This window comes from Pyrus communis, chromosome 2 (assembly GCF_041283825.1).
Source record: "Pyrus communis isolate YQ-2024b chromosome 2, ASM4128382v1, whole genome shotgun sequence".
NCBI lineage: Eukaryota > Viridiplantae > Streptophyta > Magnoliopsida > Rosales > Rosaceae > Pyrus > Pyrus communis.
In genome coordinates, this window is record NC_142566.1 from 25,272,634 (window position 1) to 25,287,110 (window position 14,477).

The following is a 14,477-nucleotide window of genomic DNA, read 5'->3' on the forward strand; positions in this document are numbered from 1 at the left end:
AAATTCAAACAGAAACTCCTCTTTGAGGAGTTCTAATTCCAATGAAACTTTACCAAAGCCGTTGTCCCAGACCAAGAGCTCAGAACGCCCAGGAAGTCAAGAGTGGCATAAACCAGTAGAACAAGTTGTTCCTAAACCATTGCCAGAGTCCAAGAGATCCTCACTTGTGGAGACTTCATAGTCACATGGAAACCCCTCGTCAAGGAGTTCATATGCCATTGAAAGTCTACCAAAGCCCTTGTCCCAGACCAGAAGCTCAGAGCGCCCAGGAAGTCAGGAGTGGCATAGACCGGCAGAACAAGCAGCTCCTAAACCAATTCGAGAATCCAAGAGGTCTTCACGGGAAGATGTAAAGACTTCTAAGTCATTTGGAAACTCCTCTTCAAGGACTTCATATGCCACGGAGACTCTATCAAATCCCTCGTCCCAGACCAAGAGTTTAGAGGGCCCAGGAAGACAGGAGCGGCAAACACCAGTAGAACAAGCAGCGCCTAAACCAGTTCTGGAATCCAGGAGGTCCTCCTCGCATGACTTCAAAGCCATTTGCAAGGGAGCAATCATCCGAAATTTCTCAAAAGGTTGAAAAATCTAAGTCCTCAGGTTCTACAGGGAGTTCATCAAAGGAGAAAGCTCCTCATGTCCACCCGAAGCTTCCAGACGCTGATGACATAATCGCCAAGTTTAGGGCTCTCGGAAGAATCGACAGTAAACATACTCCTCATGTCCATCAGGTTTTGTTATTCTTTGATATGCTTGAATTTTTTATGATTGTCAAATAAAGCCTTGATAGCTGTATCGTTTCTTCGCATCAAAATTGAGTCTTACATTTTCCAGCCATTGCAAATATGATGAGATTACATTTGTTAAGAGAGTTCTGTAATAAATACGTATAGCTTTTTCCCCAACTTAGTTAATTTTCGTTGTAAATGGCCAACGAGAGTTGGATCTAATATACTGATGATATCTACGAGTTGAAAGTTGTTTGAGTTGGATCTAATATACTGATGATATCTATGAGTTGTAAGCTGTTTGATTATTTTTCTGACAAACCGTTATGGAATTCTAAACTACTCTAATTTGGGGCAGGAATACAATTCGGGTGCAAAGAGGCGAGCGCATTTCCCTAGCAGTTCGGTTTCCAATGGCATGTTCCTAGGATGACAGTAAAGTGTGTGAGGTCCCAACCGAAGAAGCTGGGTGAGAACTGCTTTACCTAACAAAGTAAACACAAAGCTTGTGAGCCAAAACCCACGCACAAAAGTTTATAAAAGGGAAAAACAAAAAATGTTACAAGCTCAAAATTGCTTCTTTCTGTAGGAGGATTTTCAGGAGAGCAGTGGAGAAAACCCGAAAGCAGGCGATTATGGCCGCTAATCCGACTGTATTGCAGAGCCAGAAGTTACAAGAGGTAACTCCATATGTAGTTTTCTTAATTCGAAATTACTTGTCTACTAATCATAAAATTAACAATTAAACTTAAGAGTTTAAATCATGTGGCAGTATATATTGAAAACTAGTGTGTACCCAAGAGAACCAAATGCTCTCAAGGAACTGAGGATTGCTGCTTCAAACCACCCCATGTAAGTCTTCAGATTAGTTTCCAACTATTACACCAAAATGTAAGCGCAGTAAAGCTGTGAAATTAAAAAATATTGGAGCAAAACCGAGAGCAATGGTGCTCTAGAATTCATACAGCCCACTCCACTTAGTGGGAAAGGCTTGGTTGTTGTTGTAGCTTTCTTGTGTGGAACCATTTTATGCTTCACTCGGATCAATCTAGGATTTAACAGTTTTACTGTGCGGGGCTTTCATGAGCACTTCACCGGATTCCGGTCAGTTCACGGCCCTGCTCTTGAAGCTGGTGAATCCAAAGACGGCAATTGAAATCGGAGTTTTACCAGCTACTCTCTTCTCCTCACGGCTCTCACAATTCCTGATGATGACAGGGTTGGTACTTGGTGCATACCTCTCCCCAATTCAGCTGATATATGTTTACCTACCGCAAACATTATGCCTTGCAGATTACGGCCATAGACATCGACCGAAAAGCATACGAAATGGGGTTGCCAAGTATCAAAAAAGCTGGCGTCGAAAACAAAATCGACTTCATTGATCCCCAGCTATGCCAATTCTTGATAAACTCTTAGAAGACGTAAGCCGAAAAACTCAGTAATCTAAGACTTCGGAAAGTGATAATCGCACACCCATTTTCTCCTTCTGTATAACAAGAGTGTGCACGAGAAAAGACATGTGCGGAAATCACTTACCTGAACTTTGTTTTTGACTCTAACTTTTCAGTTTCTTGTACTTGAAGATTGGTACTGCTTCATGCATGTTTTTTCTGCAGCCAGAGAAGGAAGGGAGTTTTGACAAATGTACATTTCACACGATGATGGTGGTTGTCGTGGCAAAGTCACCAACTAGTCTATTTTTTATTAAAAAAATCAGTGCAGTTTCACCTTTATAAGAAGAAAAAAAATGGTACTCAAAGCCATTTGAAATGTTAGCTAAATTGTTTTGAATTGAAACTCGATGTAGAACAAGTGTGTGATCCTTATTTTATGTCTATTGTTTCAAATTCCTCAGTTCATCTTTACGTTTTTTTTTTTTTAAGATAAATTATTGATATGTTGTTGATACGTTGTTGCTAGATAATATTTTAATTAAAAAATATGCATCAACGCTTTATTCATACGAATATCAAATTTACTGATACAAAATCCGTCATTTAACAAATAATTAATGTTAGAACTAGTAGCGTGTTCATCTCTACTTTCATTTGTCACAGCCTTGCTGAAATGTACATTTCCAAAAGCTTATGCCAAAGACAAAGACAGTACAACTTTCCTCAACAGTGGTTGGTCGAATATATATGTCAGTGCCTCGGTGGTAGCCACGGGAGAAATCCCCAACTCATCAAAAACATATTTATTTAGAGAGATTCGTTTCACCATCGCTGCTGCAAATTCAAAGTCCAAAGACGGAAGACTCGGCCTTCACTTTTGATCATCGGGTAATTCTCTTTCTTTCTTCACTGGAATTCTCTGTAGAAAAAACCCAGAAAACTTGTAGCCTAAGATTTCTAATTGGAATCATGGGAAGCTTGAGATTGATGAGTAGCTGAGAAATGGGGATGTGGGTTATCTAGCTTGATCAAAGTCGGTGCGAGTCAACGGGCCCTTTCCCCACTATTGGTTTTATCAATTTGTGGAATTGGGTTGATGGGTTATGTTATGTTGTCTGATTTTATTTTATTTTCGTAGAAATTATTTTAGAGAAATTTTATATACTGTTGAGCCTTCATTGATTATTTAAAAGGATCAAAAGGTGGTAATTTGTTACTCAAAAGTTCAAAACTGGGGATTTTTAGTGCCATTGAAGTTCAGTTTTGCAGTGGTGCCCTTTCTGCCATTGTACAACATGTCCATCGAGTTTTGATTAATCTGTCCGTAACTGTTGGATTTGTAGAATTGCTTGGACTAGTTGCTTTCTCTTTGCAAATGGAGGACAGCGCCAAAAAGGAAAGGAATCTAGAGACGAAGGGACTGCTGCAGAGTGACGAGTTATATCAGGTTACAACGCCGTTCCCTCAACCTTCGCTTTGCCTGTTTCTGATTAAATTTGTTAAATGTTGTTTTTTAACAATGTCAATGTGACAGTATATCTTGGAGACTAGTGTGTATCCACACGAACCCAAGCCTCTCAGGGAGCTAAGAGCTGCCACCGCGGACCACCCGAGGTTATGATCTTTCATATCTTAGCAGAACTTGTGATTGCCTGCTTTTTAAGTTCATTAAGCTACCAAGCCAAGCTAGAATTTGGCATACACTTCAACTGAGCGAGCGAAAACTGCCGAGCATTTCTTGCTCAAACAGTCGAGGAGGGTTTTTAATTAGCTAGTTTGTTTTCAGGGCTGGGATGGCTACTGCGCCAGATGCAGGTCAGTTAATGGCCATGCTGTTGAAGCTAGTAGATGCAAAGAAAACGATTGAAGTTGGCGTTTTCACCGGATACTCTCTCCTCCTCACTGCTCTTACAATTCCCGACGATGGCAAGGTCTGTCACTACTAATATCTGAATCTGCTCTTCCTGTCACGTTGAGCTCATAATTTGTTGTACTGCAGATTGTAGCCATAGATGTGAATCGTGAGATGTATGAGCAAATAGGGCTTCCAATCATGAAGAAAGCTGGTGTTGAGCACAAAATCGACTTCATTGAATCCCAGGCCCTACCAGTACTTGATAAGCTACTAGAAAATGCAAGTATTTTATTTTTACGTTTCAAACCATAATCTTGAGCCGAAATAAGAAAAACCATAGTTGTGACATTTTTTTTGCTTTCTCGTGGTTTTGTTTGCAGCATGAAAACGAAGGAAGTTTCGACTTTGCTTTCATTGATGCTGACAAGGTCAACTACTGGAACTACCATGAGAGGTTAATGAAGCTGTTGAAGGTGGGTGGTATAGTTGTCTATGATAACACCCTCTGGGGAGGAACGGTTGTAATGCCTGATGAGTTGATTCCAGAGATCATGAAACCAGGCAAACAGGCGACAATTGAGCTTAACAAGTTACTTGCAGCCGATCCTCGTGTCCAGATTTCGCATGCTTCTTTGGGTGATGGGATCACAATTTGTCGTCGACTTTACTGATTCTTGCTTGAAGGATGTAGCCTTACATGTCTAAAGCTCGGGGATTTGGCAATCTCCCTTGACTAATGGAGATTTGATATTTATGTTTTCAGAACTCAAAAGAGTTTCAATGAAATAATTTATTGTTGAGTGATCTCTGCTTTGTCTAAGTGTTGTTAATGAACAAGATTATTCAGTTGCATTTTTTCACGGTTAAGAACAAATATATCAATGTACTAAAAAAATAATAAAAAAACGGAGAAGTTTTTAGTCAGTAGGGTATACTGGTATTTTTATATCAATTTTTTGGTTAGAATTATCAAAAATTTAAATGAATTACTATAATTCTATACGAAATCTAAATTTTAGTTATTTTTCCAAATCTTCATATCCAGATTATGCAGGAAACTCCCTCACAAAATGCAATGATGAAATTCTAATGCCTTTTCTATTTGATAGACTATATGCAGCGAATGGAATTGCAAAATCGAATTAATAAACCTGATGAGTGGTTTTATATTTATAAGGGTACACTGCCGTTTGACCTCTTGAACTATTGCTCCAGTTAAAATTGACCCCTTAATTATTATGTGTCTATGTGTCATAATTTTATGGTGGTTATAGATGGTAATTAAGAAATGGACTTAAAGGGACTTCTTATTTGTAGCCGTTAGATCAAATTTCAATGACCCGGATCATGAACTTAATGGATTAGGTGGAAAGGATCCGGCGTTCCCTTGAATCTAACCTGAAATCAAATTCCTAATAAAAAAGTTAAATAAATAATATATTGGTAATATTATGTTGGGCTAATTTGTAATAATTCAATGAGCTCTTTATTGGGCTATGTATTTAATCCAATACACTATAATAAATTTCCATTCATCAAAGAAATTTAAATATCAATTTTTATATCAAATTTTCAACAACAACAAAGTAAATAATGATAAGGCAAGTGACTCTTTATCATAATAGTGAAAATGAGTTGAGCTCTTATATAATGGTGTGGGTTCGAACTCTGTTGGTGGCTAATCGAACAAAATCTATCGTTAACAATAATAAAAACAGTAAATAATGATAAGGAAATGTCAAAACACAGCTTGTGAGCCAAAACCCACGTACAAAAGTTGACAAAAAGGTAAAACAAAAATGTTACAAGATCAAAAATACTTCTTTCTGCAGGAGGAATTTTCAGAAGGAGAGCTATGAAAAAATTAAACCCGAAAGCAGGCGATTACGCCCGGTAATCCGTCTGTATTGCAGAGCCAGAAGTTAAAAGAGGTAACTCCATATGTATTTTTCTTAATTCGAAATTACTTGTCTACTAATCATAAAATTAACAATTAAACTTGGAGTTTAAAATAATTTTACAGTATATATTGAAAACTAGTGTGTACCCAAGAGAGCCAAATCCTCTCAAGGAACTGAGGGATTGCTACTTCAAACCACCCCGTGTAAGTCTTGACATTAATTTCCAACTATTACACCAAAATGCAGGTGCAATAAAACTGCAGAAGAGTTTTTAGCCAAAATGGTCTCTCCGATTTGACTGTCAATCATTTTGGTCATTTCGTGAAAAAAATCTCTGTTAAATTAAGAGTATTTTTGTCAAATCAACCATTTCACTTCAGTTGGTAGTTTCTTTAATTTAATGGAGATTTTAAATCTCAATGATCAAATGAAAAATTATATTAATCTCAGAAACTATTTTAGTTAGAAAGCCAACTTGTTAGCATGTCTCGTGGTAGTTTCTTCAATAAATGTTAGCACGTCTTCTGTGGAACCTTCTTATGCTTCACCCATATCATTATAGGGTTTAACAGTTTTACCGTGCTGGGCTTTCATGAGCACTTTACCTGATTCAGGTCAGTTCATGGCCCTTCTCTTGAAGCTGGTGAATCCGAAAAAGGCTACTGAAATCGTGAGAGAAGCACATTAAACATATCATCGTGAGAAAAAATTATCAGAACAATCTCCTTGTTTAAAATTTTTCTTATTGGAAATTGAATCCTCTACCCTGCGCCAATAAATTCTGACAATTTGACGTCTCTTTTTACAAACCACATAAACTACTAAACCCTAAACAATTGTCACCACATTCTCCTTCAAAATAATAAAATATCGATCCAATTAAATTAATTAATTTTGGTATTAATGAAACTTAGAGAGTTAAACTCTTAAATAAATAGATGCTGAGAGATATTCTTTTAAAGTGAGATTCTTCATGAAATCTGTGTCACCTCACAGTTTGACCTAAAGTCGTGCCAATCTTATAAAACATTGTGCGAAAACCATAAGGTGACAGAGAATCGATAAAGTCTCCTTAGCATTTCTTGTTAAACAAATCAGCCAATTCCCTTGTCAATATTATAAAACATTGTGTCAATAATTTTTTATTAACTTGCTCATGATTGGTATTATATATATATGGTTCTTTGTTTGTTAACTTGCCTATGATTTTATTTATTACAAAAATGGAAGTGGAACAAAAGGAAGAAGAAGAAGAAGAAGAACTTTATGAAACTATCGAGTATTTATTGATGGCAATTCAAGCTATAGTCCATGCACTAAAGGAGTTTATAATCACAACTAAACAACCTATTGAATGGCCTTTAAATCGACGACCAATTACTATGTTAGGATACGATTATATACATAAAGTATTGAAAGAGACCATCCAGAGGATTTTCGGTAAAGGTATAAAATGTATCATGTTATGTTTATGAAGTTATGCATTATTGTTAGAGACAAAACACTCTTATGAGATACAAGATTCATTGCGTAGATGCAATGCTTGCAACATTTTTTATCATTGTCGGGTACAATAATAGATATTGTCTACTACGTGATACATTTGGCCGATCACATTAGACTATTAGTAGAAATTTAACAAAGTTTGAAGGCCTTAAACACAATAGCATGGAAAATGATGTTCAAACCTGGATTAGCAGTGTCATCTAAAATAAGGAAAAGTATAAGATTTTACCCTTACTTGAGGGTCCGTATAGTCTATGGGTTTTTTTTTTAATATTTATTTTGTATCATTCTAATTTATTCCAAAAGATAAACTTAATAATATTCTTTCATGATTGTATTGGAATTTGGCCGATCACATGAGTAGAAATTTAACAAAGTTTTGAAGGCATTGAACACAATAGCAAGGAAAATGATGTTCAAACTTATCTCCTATGGGAAGCAATAACAATAGAGTTCAAATTAACCTGGGTTTGTTGGCAGTGGACGTCTAGATTGATAGGAGATTAGCACGTGGGATTTGACATCACCTAAAGAAAAATAATGGTCCTGGATAATGATGACATGAGAAATCTAGGTAGGCTAGGCTTTTTGTTTTGGATGGTGATGGATGTTGTCATATGAGTTTGAAATGATAAGGGTACTTTGAAATTTCAAAGTCCTCTTGTGAAAGTATGCGGGCACAATGAGACTAGAGGGATTTTTGCCGAAATATGTCAAAGATATTTTGATATTATTTTTTGGGGTATATATGGAAAAGGTCTTTATTTGGATTGGCGACTAAGGAGACTCGGCTATAAATACAAAGATGCAAACAATGTGAAAAGCCCCCTTCAATTCGACACACAAATTGCCATACGTAAAACTTCTCAACAACCTAAGATTTTATCCTTCTTCCCCTTTCTTCCGCCAACACATCTTTAGTTTGAATAAATAGCACTGTAAAAGCAACCGGCGATAGCTTCAATTTGGATAAACAACATTATAGCTGTAGAATCAACCGACCGCGGAACATCTTTAGTTTGGATAAACAGCACTACTTCGAGATTGACTGATTACCTATCCAAGTTTCGGTCAACAAGGATTTTCGATATCTTGTTGGTAGAGGTCATCTCATCAGCCTTCTCGGTGAAGTGAGGTGTTATAGGTTACTAGACTCGGCACGTTGAACGCCAAGTTGTTTTATGATTGGATATTTGTAAGTACATTTTAGAGTTCGGCACGTCGACAACCGAACCATATTTACGATCAAGACATTTATCTATTTCAAAATTTGTGTTCGTATAGTTTGGTGCCGGTTCGGCGTAATTCTATCCTTACAACTAATATTACTGAGACCAAACCCGGCATCGATGATCCGTGAACTTCGCAGGAATAACAGCCTTGTCTTCAGGCTATAGAACCTAAAGGCCGAGACATGTTCTTTCCTCGGCCGCAATCGCAAGATTAAGAAGTTAGTAGCACGCTCAACGTAACATCAACACATTTTACTCCCTAGCCGAGCTCGGTCGTCAAGTTGGCACGCCCTGCACATAACCGAATGACGTAATTAGCTCATTAGTTACTCGGCCTACGCGCCACGTAGGCTTGGTAGTTTTTAAGGTCAACATTTTGGCACGCCCGATAGGACCCAGTGCTAAAACTACGAAGTTCACATGATATATCAAGATCTCGATCAGGTTCCATTGGACGAGATTTATTGCCTATTAACGGAAAATTTTGAGAAGCAAGAAAAACTCCTTGAGAAGTGCTATAGAAATTTTTTCAATGTGAGTAGAATTCTTGAAGAAGAAGGGCAAGAGGTCGGGGGGCAATTTTTCGCTCCAGCCACAATCACAATTCAACCTAAGAAATTTGTCAAGACGACCAAAGAAAAACCTAGGCCGTCTGTTATTTCGGTTGAGACTGAAAGTCTGATAGGCCTAGAAGGAAAATTTCAAGTTCCTAAGTAAAAAATTGACTCGAAAAATGATTCGTTAGAGGAGCGTACCAATGACGAACAAGACCAAAACCGTATCAATTGATATGGTAATTGGAGATATGGTCTTAGACGCCAAAACTACACCAATCGACATGATTATTGGTGGTAAAGTTGATATGGAGAAACCTTGTTTGGCTAAGTTGTTCGACTTAAAAACCGAAATTGGCGAGGTAATTACGCCTCGGGGGCTTAATAATTATTCAATGCCTTCAGTTGCAAGGAATCGTGTTTTTTTAGCCAAATTCAGATTATTTGGAAATGAATTTTTGTTCAGCTTAAATGAAAAAGATGATACGACAAAATCTCGGCTTGCAATACGACAAGATCATGGCTTGGAATAAAACATCTAAAGCATCGTTGGCCTCCTTCTTATTATGGTATGGCCATTGTTATTTTCGTTCATAAGAAAAAGAAAAAGAAAAAAAGCAAATGAATAAACTATTATCTTAACGATTCCTGTCTTTTAAACCGATGCATAAGAAAATAGGGGGGAACGTGTGATTTTTTTTTTTTAGTCTCGCCGTGCATAAGTGTTTCAAGCGTGCTGTATGCTGTCATTCTTAATATTGTTGCTGAGGCTATTGGTTAGGACTGCCACATGGCTCATCATACTCATATGTTAAGAGTTTCACTTGCGTTATAAGTGCGTTGTTTCATATGACAACCTTACTAAAGATTTTGTCGCAATTTGTCTAAACGTTTCCACTAAATAGTAGAAGACCTTTGATATTGAAAGACTTTTCTTTTACTTGGTAAGAATATATGGTGTGCGCTTGGAAACAATATATATACACAAAAGTTCCTTTCTTGGTTGCATTATATTGGCATTGCATCCTTGGGCTCCCGTGAGAAGAGGGGAGTGTGGTCGAATCACTGGGATTTGAAGAAAAGCACATTAAACATATCATCGTGAGAGAAAATCATCAGAACAATCTCCTTGTTTAAAATTTTACTTATTGGAAATTGAATCCTATGCCCTGCACCAATAAATTCTGACAATCTGACGTCTCTTTTTTCAAACCACATAAACTACTAAACCCTAAACAATCGTTACCACATTCTCCTTCTAAATAATAAAATATCCATCCAATTAAATGAATTAGTTTTGGTATTAATGCAACTTAGAGAGTTAAACTATTAAACAAATGGATGCTGAGAGAGATTCTCTTAAAGTAAGATTGTTAGGTACTCAAGTCCAAAGGAAGAGCCCAACCCAAAAGACTAGTCCAATAGGTGGAAGGATCCCAATGACTTAAGTACCACTACACCATTTGTGGTGTAGTCGACGTGGAATCATAACATCACACCACTATTCAGAAGACCCGACACCCACGGCAGCCCTTACTCTGGTGGCTTTCACTTTTAACGGTGGCGCACCCTTTGGTCATCCCGTTAAGGTAGCCCTTTCCAGGTCGCCCCCTTTGCAGTGTCGGGACCCAACTCCCACGGCATCCCTTACTCTGATGGCTTTCACTCTTAATGATGGCGCACCCTTTGGCCGTCCTATTAAGGTAGCCATTTCCAAGTCGCCCCCTCTGCAGCGTCGGGAACCTAGGCTCTGATACCAATGTTAGGTACTTAAGCCCAAGGGAAAAACCCAACCCAAAAGACTAGTCTAATAGGTGGGAGGACCCCAAGGACTTAAGTACCACTACACCATTTCTAGTGTAACCGACGTGGAATCATAACAGAGATTCATGGAATCTGTGCCACCTCACAATTTAACGCCAAACCGTGCCAATATTATAAAACATTGTGCGAAAACCATAAGGTAACAGAGAATCGATGGAATCTTCTTATCATTTCTTATTAAACAAATCAGCCAATTCCCGTGTCAATAATATAAAATATTGTGTCAATAATTGTTTGTTAACTTGCTCAAGATTGGTATTATATACATGGTTCTTTGTTTGTTAACTTAACTTGCCTATGATTTTATTTGTTACAAAAATGGAAGAGGAAGAAGAAGAACTTTATGAAACTATTGAGTATTTATTGATGGCAATTCAAGTTGTAGTCCATGCACTAAAGGAGTTTATAATCACAACTAAACAACCTATTGAAAGTCCTTTAAATTGACAACCAATTACTATGTTAGGATACGATTATATACATAAAGTATTGAAAGATACCATCCAGAAGATTTTCGGTAAAGGTATAGAATGTATCATGTTGTGTTTATGAAGTTATGCATTATTGTTAGAGACAAAACACTCTTATGAGATACAAGATTCATTGCGTAGACGCAATGCTTGCAACATTTTTTATCATTGTTGGCCACAATAATAGATATTGTCTACTAAGTGATACATTTGACCAATCACATTAGACTATTAGTAGAAATTTAACAAAGTTTGAAGGCCTTGAACACAATAACACGGAAAATGATGTTCAAACTTGGACTAGCAGTGCCATCTAAAATAAGGGAAGTATAAGGTTTTATCCTTACTTGAAGATACGTATAGTCTATGGGTTTTTTTAAATTTTTATTTTGTATCATTCTAATTTATTCCAAAAGATAAACTTAATAACACTCTTTCATGATTGTATTGGAATTTGGCCGATCACATTAGACAATTAGTAGAAATTTAACAAAGTTTTGAAGGCATTGAACACAATAGCAGGGAAAATCATGTTCAAACCTGGGATTTTCAGGCCATCTCCAACCGAAGGGTCTAGAGGGTCAGATGACCGAAAATAGCCCGAAAACCATCTCCAACCGAGGGCTAGGCCAGAGGACTCGTGGGCCCCACGAAATCTAAAAGGGCCAAAGGGCTGGCCCAATCCAGCCAGCCTGGGCTGGCCAGAGGGCTGAGTATTCATGTAGGATATAACCGACATGAATGCTTAAACAAATTTTTGAATCCAACGGTAAATCCAACGACTAGCTGATGCCAGTTACTATTGGATTCAATTTTTTTAATTTTTTTTATTTTTGGGCCAATTTTTTTTTTTTTTAATTCTTAAAAATTCTAATTTTTTCCTATAAATACCTAAACCATTCATTAAATTTAAGTTTTAATTTTTTTGGGCTAGTTACCGTTGTAATTTTTAAATTTAAGTTGTTGGATTTGAATTTAAGTTGTTGTAGTTTTTAAATTTAAATAATAAATTATGTTTGGTCCTATGACATTTTGATCCTCGGTTGTACACGGTTTTTTGTGACAAGGCTAAATAAAACAAGCCCTATAAACCTTTGACCTTTGGTTGGAGACAAAAAAAATATAACCTTGTATTGTTTATTAAAATATTAATATCTTAGAGAGTCAGAAGTTAGAGATGTCCTCATTATCTCCTATGGGAAGCAAAACAACACAGTTTAAATTAACTTGGGTTTGTTGGCAGTGGACATGTAGATTGATAGGAGATCAGCATGTGGGATTTGACATCACCTCCAGAAAAATAATGGTCCTTGAATAATGATGACATAGGAAATCTAGGTAGGCTAGGCTTTTTGTTTTGCACGATGATGGATGTTGTCAGATGGGTTTGAAATGATAAGGGTACTTTGAAATTTCAAAGTCCTCTTGTGGAAGTCTGTGGGCACAAGGAGACTAGCGGGATTTTTGCCGAAATATGTCAAGGATGATATCAGTTATTTTGATATTGTTTTCGGGGGTATATTCGGAAAAGGACTCTATTTGGATTGGCGATCAAGGAGAATGGGCTATACATACAAAGCTGCAAACAATGTGAATGACCCTCCTCCAATTCAAAACACAAATTATCCTGCGCAATGGAGCACAGCGCCAAAAAGGACCGGAGTCTAGAGAAGAAGGGACTGCTGCAGAGTGACGAGTTATATCAGGTTACAACGCCGTTCGCTCAACTTTCGCGCTGCCTGTTTCTGATTAAATTTGTTAAATCTTGTTTTAACAATGTCAATGTGACAGTATATCTTGGAGACTAGTGTGTATCCACACGAACCGGAGCCTCTCAAGGAGCTTAGAGCTGCCACCGCCAGCCACCCGAGGTTATGATCCTTCATATCTTAGCAGAACTTGTTGTAAGATTGCGTGCTTTTTAAGTTCATTAAGCTTTTTGTAGCCAAGCTAGAACTTGGCATACACTTTAGTTGAGTGAGCGAGAACGGTCGAGCATTTCTTGATCAAACTGTCGAGGAGGGTTTTTAATTAGCTAGTATGTTTTCAGGGCTGAGATTGCTACTGCACTAGATGCAGGTCAGTTAATGGCCATGCTGTTGAAGCTCATAGATGCAAAGAAAACGATTGAAGTTGGCGTTTTCACCGGATACTCTCTCCTCCTTACTGCTCTTGCAATTCCCGACGATGGCAAGGTCTGTCACTTCACTACTAATATCTGAATCTGCTCTTCCTGTCACGTTGAGCTCATAATTTGTTGTACTGCAGATTGTAGCCATAGATGTGAATCGTGGGACGTATGAGCAAATAGGGCTTCCAATCATAAAGAAAGCCGGTGTTGAGCACAAAATCGACTTTATTGAATCCCAGGCACTACCGGTTCTTGATAAGCTACTAGAAAATGTAAGTATTTTGCGTTTCAAACCATAACCTTCAGCTGAAATAAGAAAAACCGTAGCTGTGACCTTTTTCGCTTTCTCGTTGTTTTGTTTGCAGCATGAAAACGAAGGCGGTTTCGACTTTGCTTACGTTGATGCCGACGAGGTCAACTACTGGAACTACCATGAGAGGTTAATGAAGCTGTTGAAGGTGGGTGGTTTAGTTGTTTATGATAACACCCTCTGGGGAGGAACGGTTGTAATGCCTGATGAGTTGACTCCAGAGCACAAGAAACTGGGCAGACAGGCGACTATTGAGTTTAACAAGTTACTTGCAGCCGATCCTCGTGTCCAGATTTCGCATGCTTCTTTGGGTGACGGGATCGCAATTTGTCGTCGTCTTTACTGATTCTTGCTTGAAAGATGTAATCTTACATGTCTAAAGCTCGGGGATTTGGCAATTTCCCGACTAATGAAATAATGTATTGTTGCAGTAGGGAACCCACCGGAGCCGTAGCGAAAACTAGTCTTTGTAGGGCAACTGTCACTGCTTATGGATATCTGGACCTTATTGTATATAAATAATAAGATTATATCTTGATCGATCTTCCAATCGAAACATAGGATTTAAA

At 37.7% G+C, this 14,477-nt stretch overlaps 3 protein-coding genes across 4 annotated transcripts; all 3 read left to right on the plus strand.

Annotated features, from left to right (window-relative positions):
- The first annotated feature begins 1,310 nt into the window (after positions 1-1,310).
- On the plus strand, positions 1,311-4,784 carry LOC137747324 (putative caffeoyl-CoA O-methyltransferase At4g26220). Of its 2 annotated transcripts, XM_088689174.1 has the most exons (7): positions 1,311-1,408; positions 1,501-3,013; positions 3,469-3,572; positions 3,660-3,739; positions 3,912-4,056; positions 4,125-4,259; positions 4,361-4,784. In XM_088689174.1, the coding sequence occupies exons 3-7, from the start codon at positions 3,501-3,503 to the stop codon at positions 4,649-4,651; spliced, it is 723 nt and encodes a 240-aa protein (XP_088545300.1). In that variant the 5' UTR covers positions 1,311-1,408; positions 1,501-3,013; positions 3,469-3,500; the 3' UTR covers positions 4,652-4,784. The 2 variants fall into 2 exon arrangements, with proteins under 2 accessions (XP_088545300.1, XP_088545302.1); XM_088689176.1 differs by lacking the exon at positions 1,311-1,408 and having other exon boundaries at positions 2,817-3,013; positions 4,125-4,226.
- Positions 1,364-2,147, plus strand: LOC148698816 (putative caffeoyl-CoA O-methyltransferase At4g26220). The gene is made up of 4 exons (XM_088679097.1): positions 1,364-1,408; positions 1,501-1,580; positions 1,893-1,947; positions 2,022-2,147. The coding sequence occupies exons 1-4, from the start codon at positions 1,364-1,366 to the stop codon at positions 2,145-2,147; spliced, it is 306 nt and encodes a 101-aa protein (XP_088535223.1).
- An 8,178-nt stretch (positions 4,785-12,962) lies between the features above and the next one.
- On the plus strand, positions 12,963-14,450 carry LOC137748572 (putative caffeoyl-CoA O-methyltransferase At4g26220). Its single transcript, XM_068488741.2, has 5 exons — positions 12,963-13,173; positions 13,259-13,338; positions 13,518-13,662; positions 13,736-13,870; positions 13,964-14,450. The coding sequence occupies exons 1-5, from the start codon at positions 13,102-13,104 to the stop codon at positions 14,252-14,254; spliced, it is 723 nt and encodes a 240-aa protein (XP_068344842.2). The 5' UTR covers positions 12,963-13,101; the 3' UTR covers positions 14,255-14,450.
- The last annotated feature ends 27 nt before the right edge of the window (positions 14,451-14,477 follow it).

Excerpts from the sequence above, each read along its gene's own strand:
- LOC148698816 (XM_088679097.1), top strand. The coding sequence starts at position 1,364 with ATGGCCGCTAATCCGACTGTATTGCAGAGCCAGAAGTTACAAGAG. Across the intron at positions 1,409-1,500 it reads AGAGCCAGAAGTTACAAGAG|TATATATTGAAAACTAGTGT; the intron begins GTAACTCCATAT and ends ATCATGTGGCAG. Across the intron at positions 1,948-2,021 it reads CAATTCCTGATGATGACAGG|ATTACGGCCATAGACATCGA; the intron begins GTTGGTACTTGG and ends TATGCCTTGCAG.
- LOC137747324 (XM_088689174.1), top strand. The coding sequence starts at position 3,501 with ATGGAGGACAGCGCCAAAAAGGAAAGGAATCTAGAGACGAAGGGACTG. Across the intron at positions 3,573-3,659 it reads AGAGTGACGAGTTATATCAG|TATATCTTGGAGACTAGTGT; the intron begins GTTACAACGCCG and ends TCAATGTGACAG. Across the intron at positions 4,057-4,124 it reads CAATTCCCGACGATGGCAAG|ATTGTAGCCATAGATGTGAA; the intron begins GTCTGTCACTAC and ends GTTGTACTGCAG.
- LOC137748572 (XM_068488741.2), top strand. The coding sequence starts at position 13,102 with ATGGAGCACAGCGCCAAAAAGGACCGGAGTCTAGAGAAGAAGGGACTG. Across the intron at positions 13,174-13,258 it reads AGAGTGACGAGTTATATCAG|TATATCTTGGAGACTAGTGT; the intron begins GTTACAACGCCG and ends TCAATGTGACAG. Across the intron at positions 13,871-13,963 it reads TTGATAAGCTACTAGAAAAT|CATGAAAACGAAGGCGGTTT; the intron begins GTAAGTATTTTG and ends TTTTGTTTGCAG.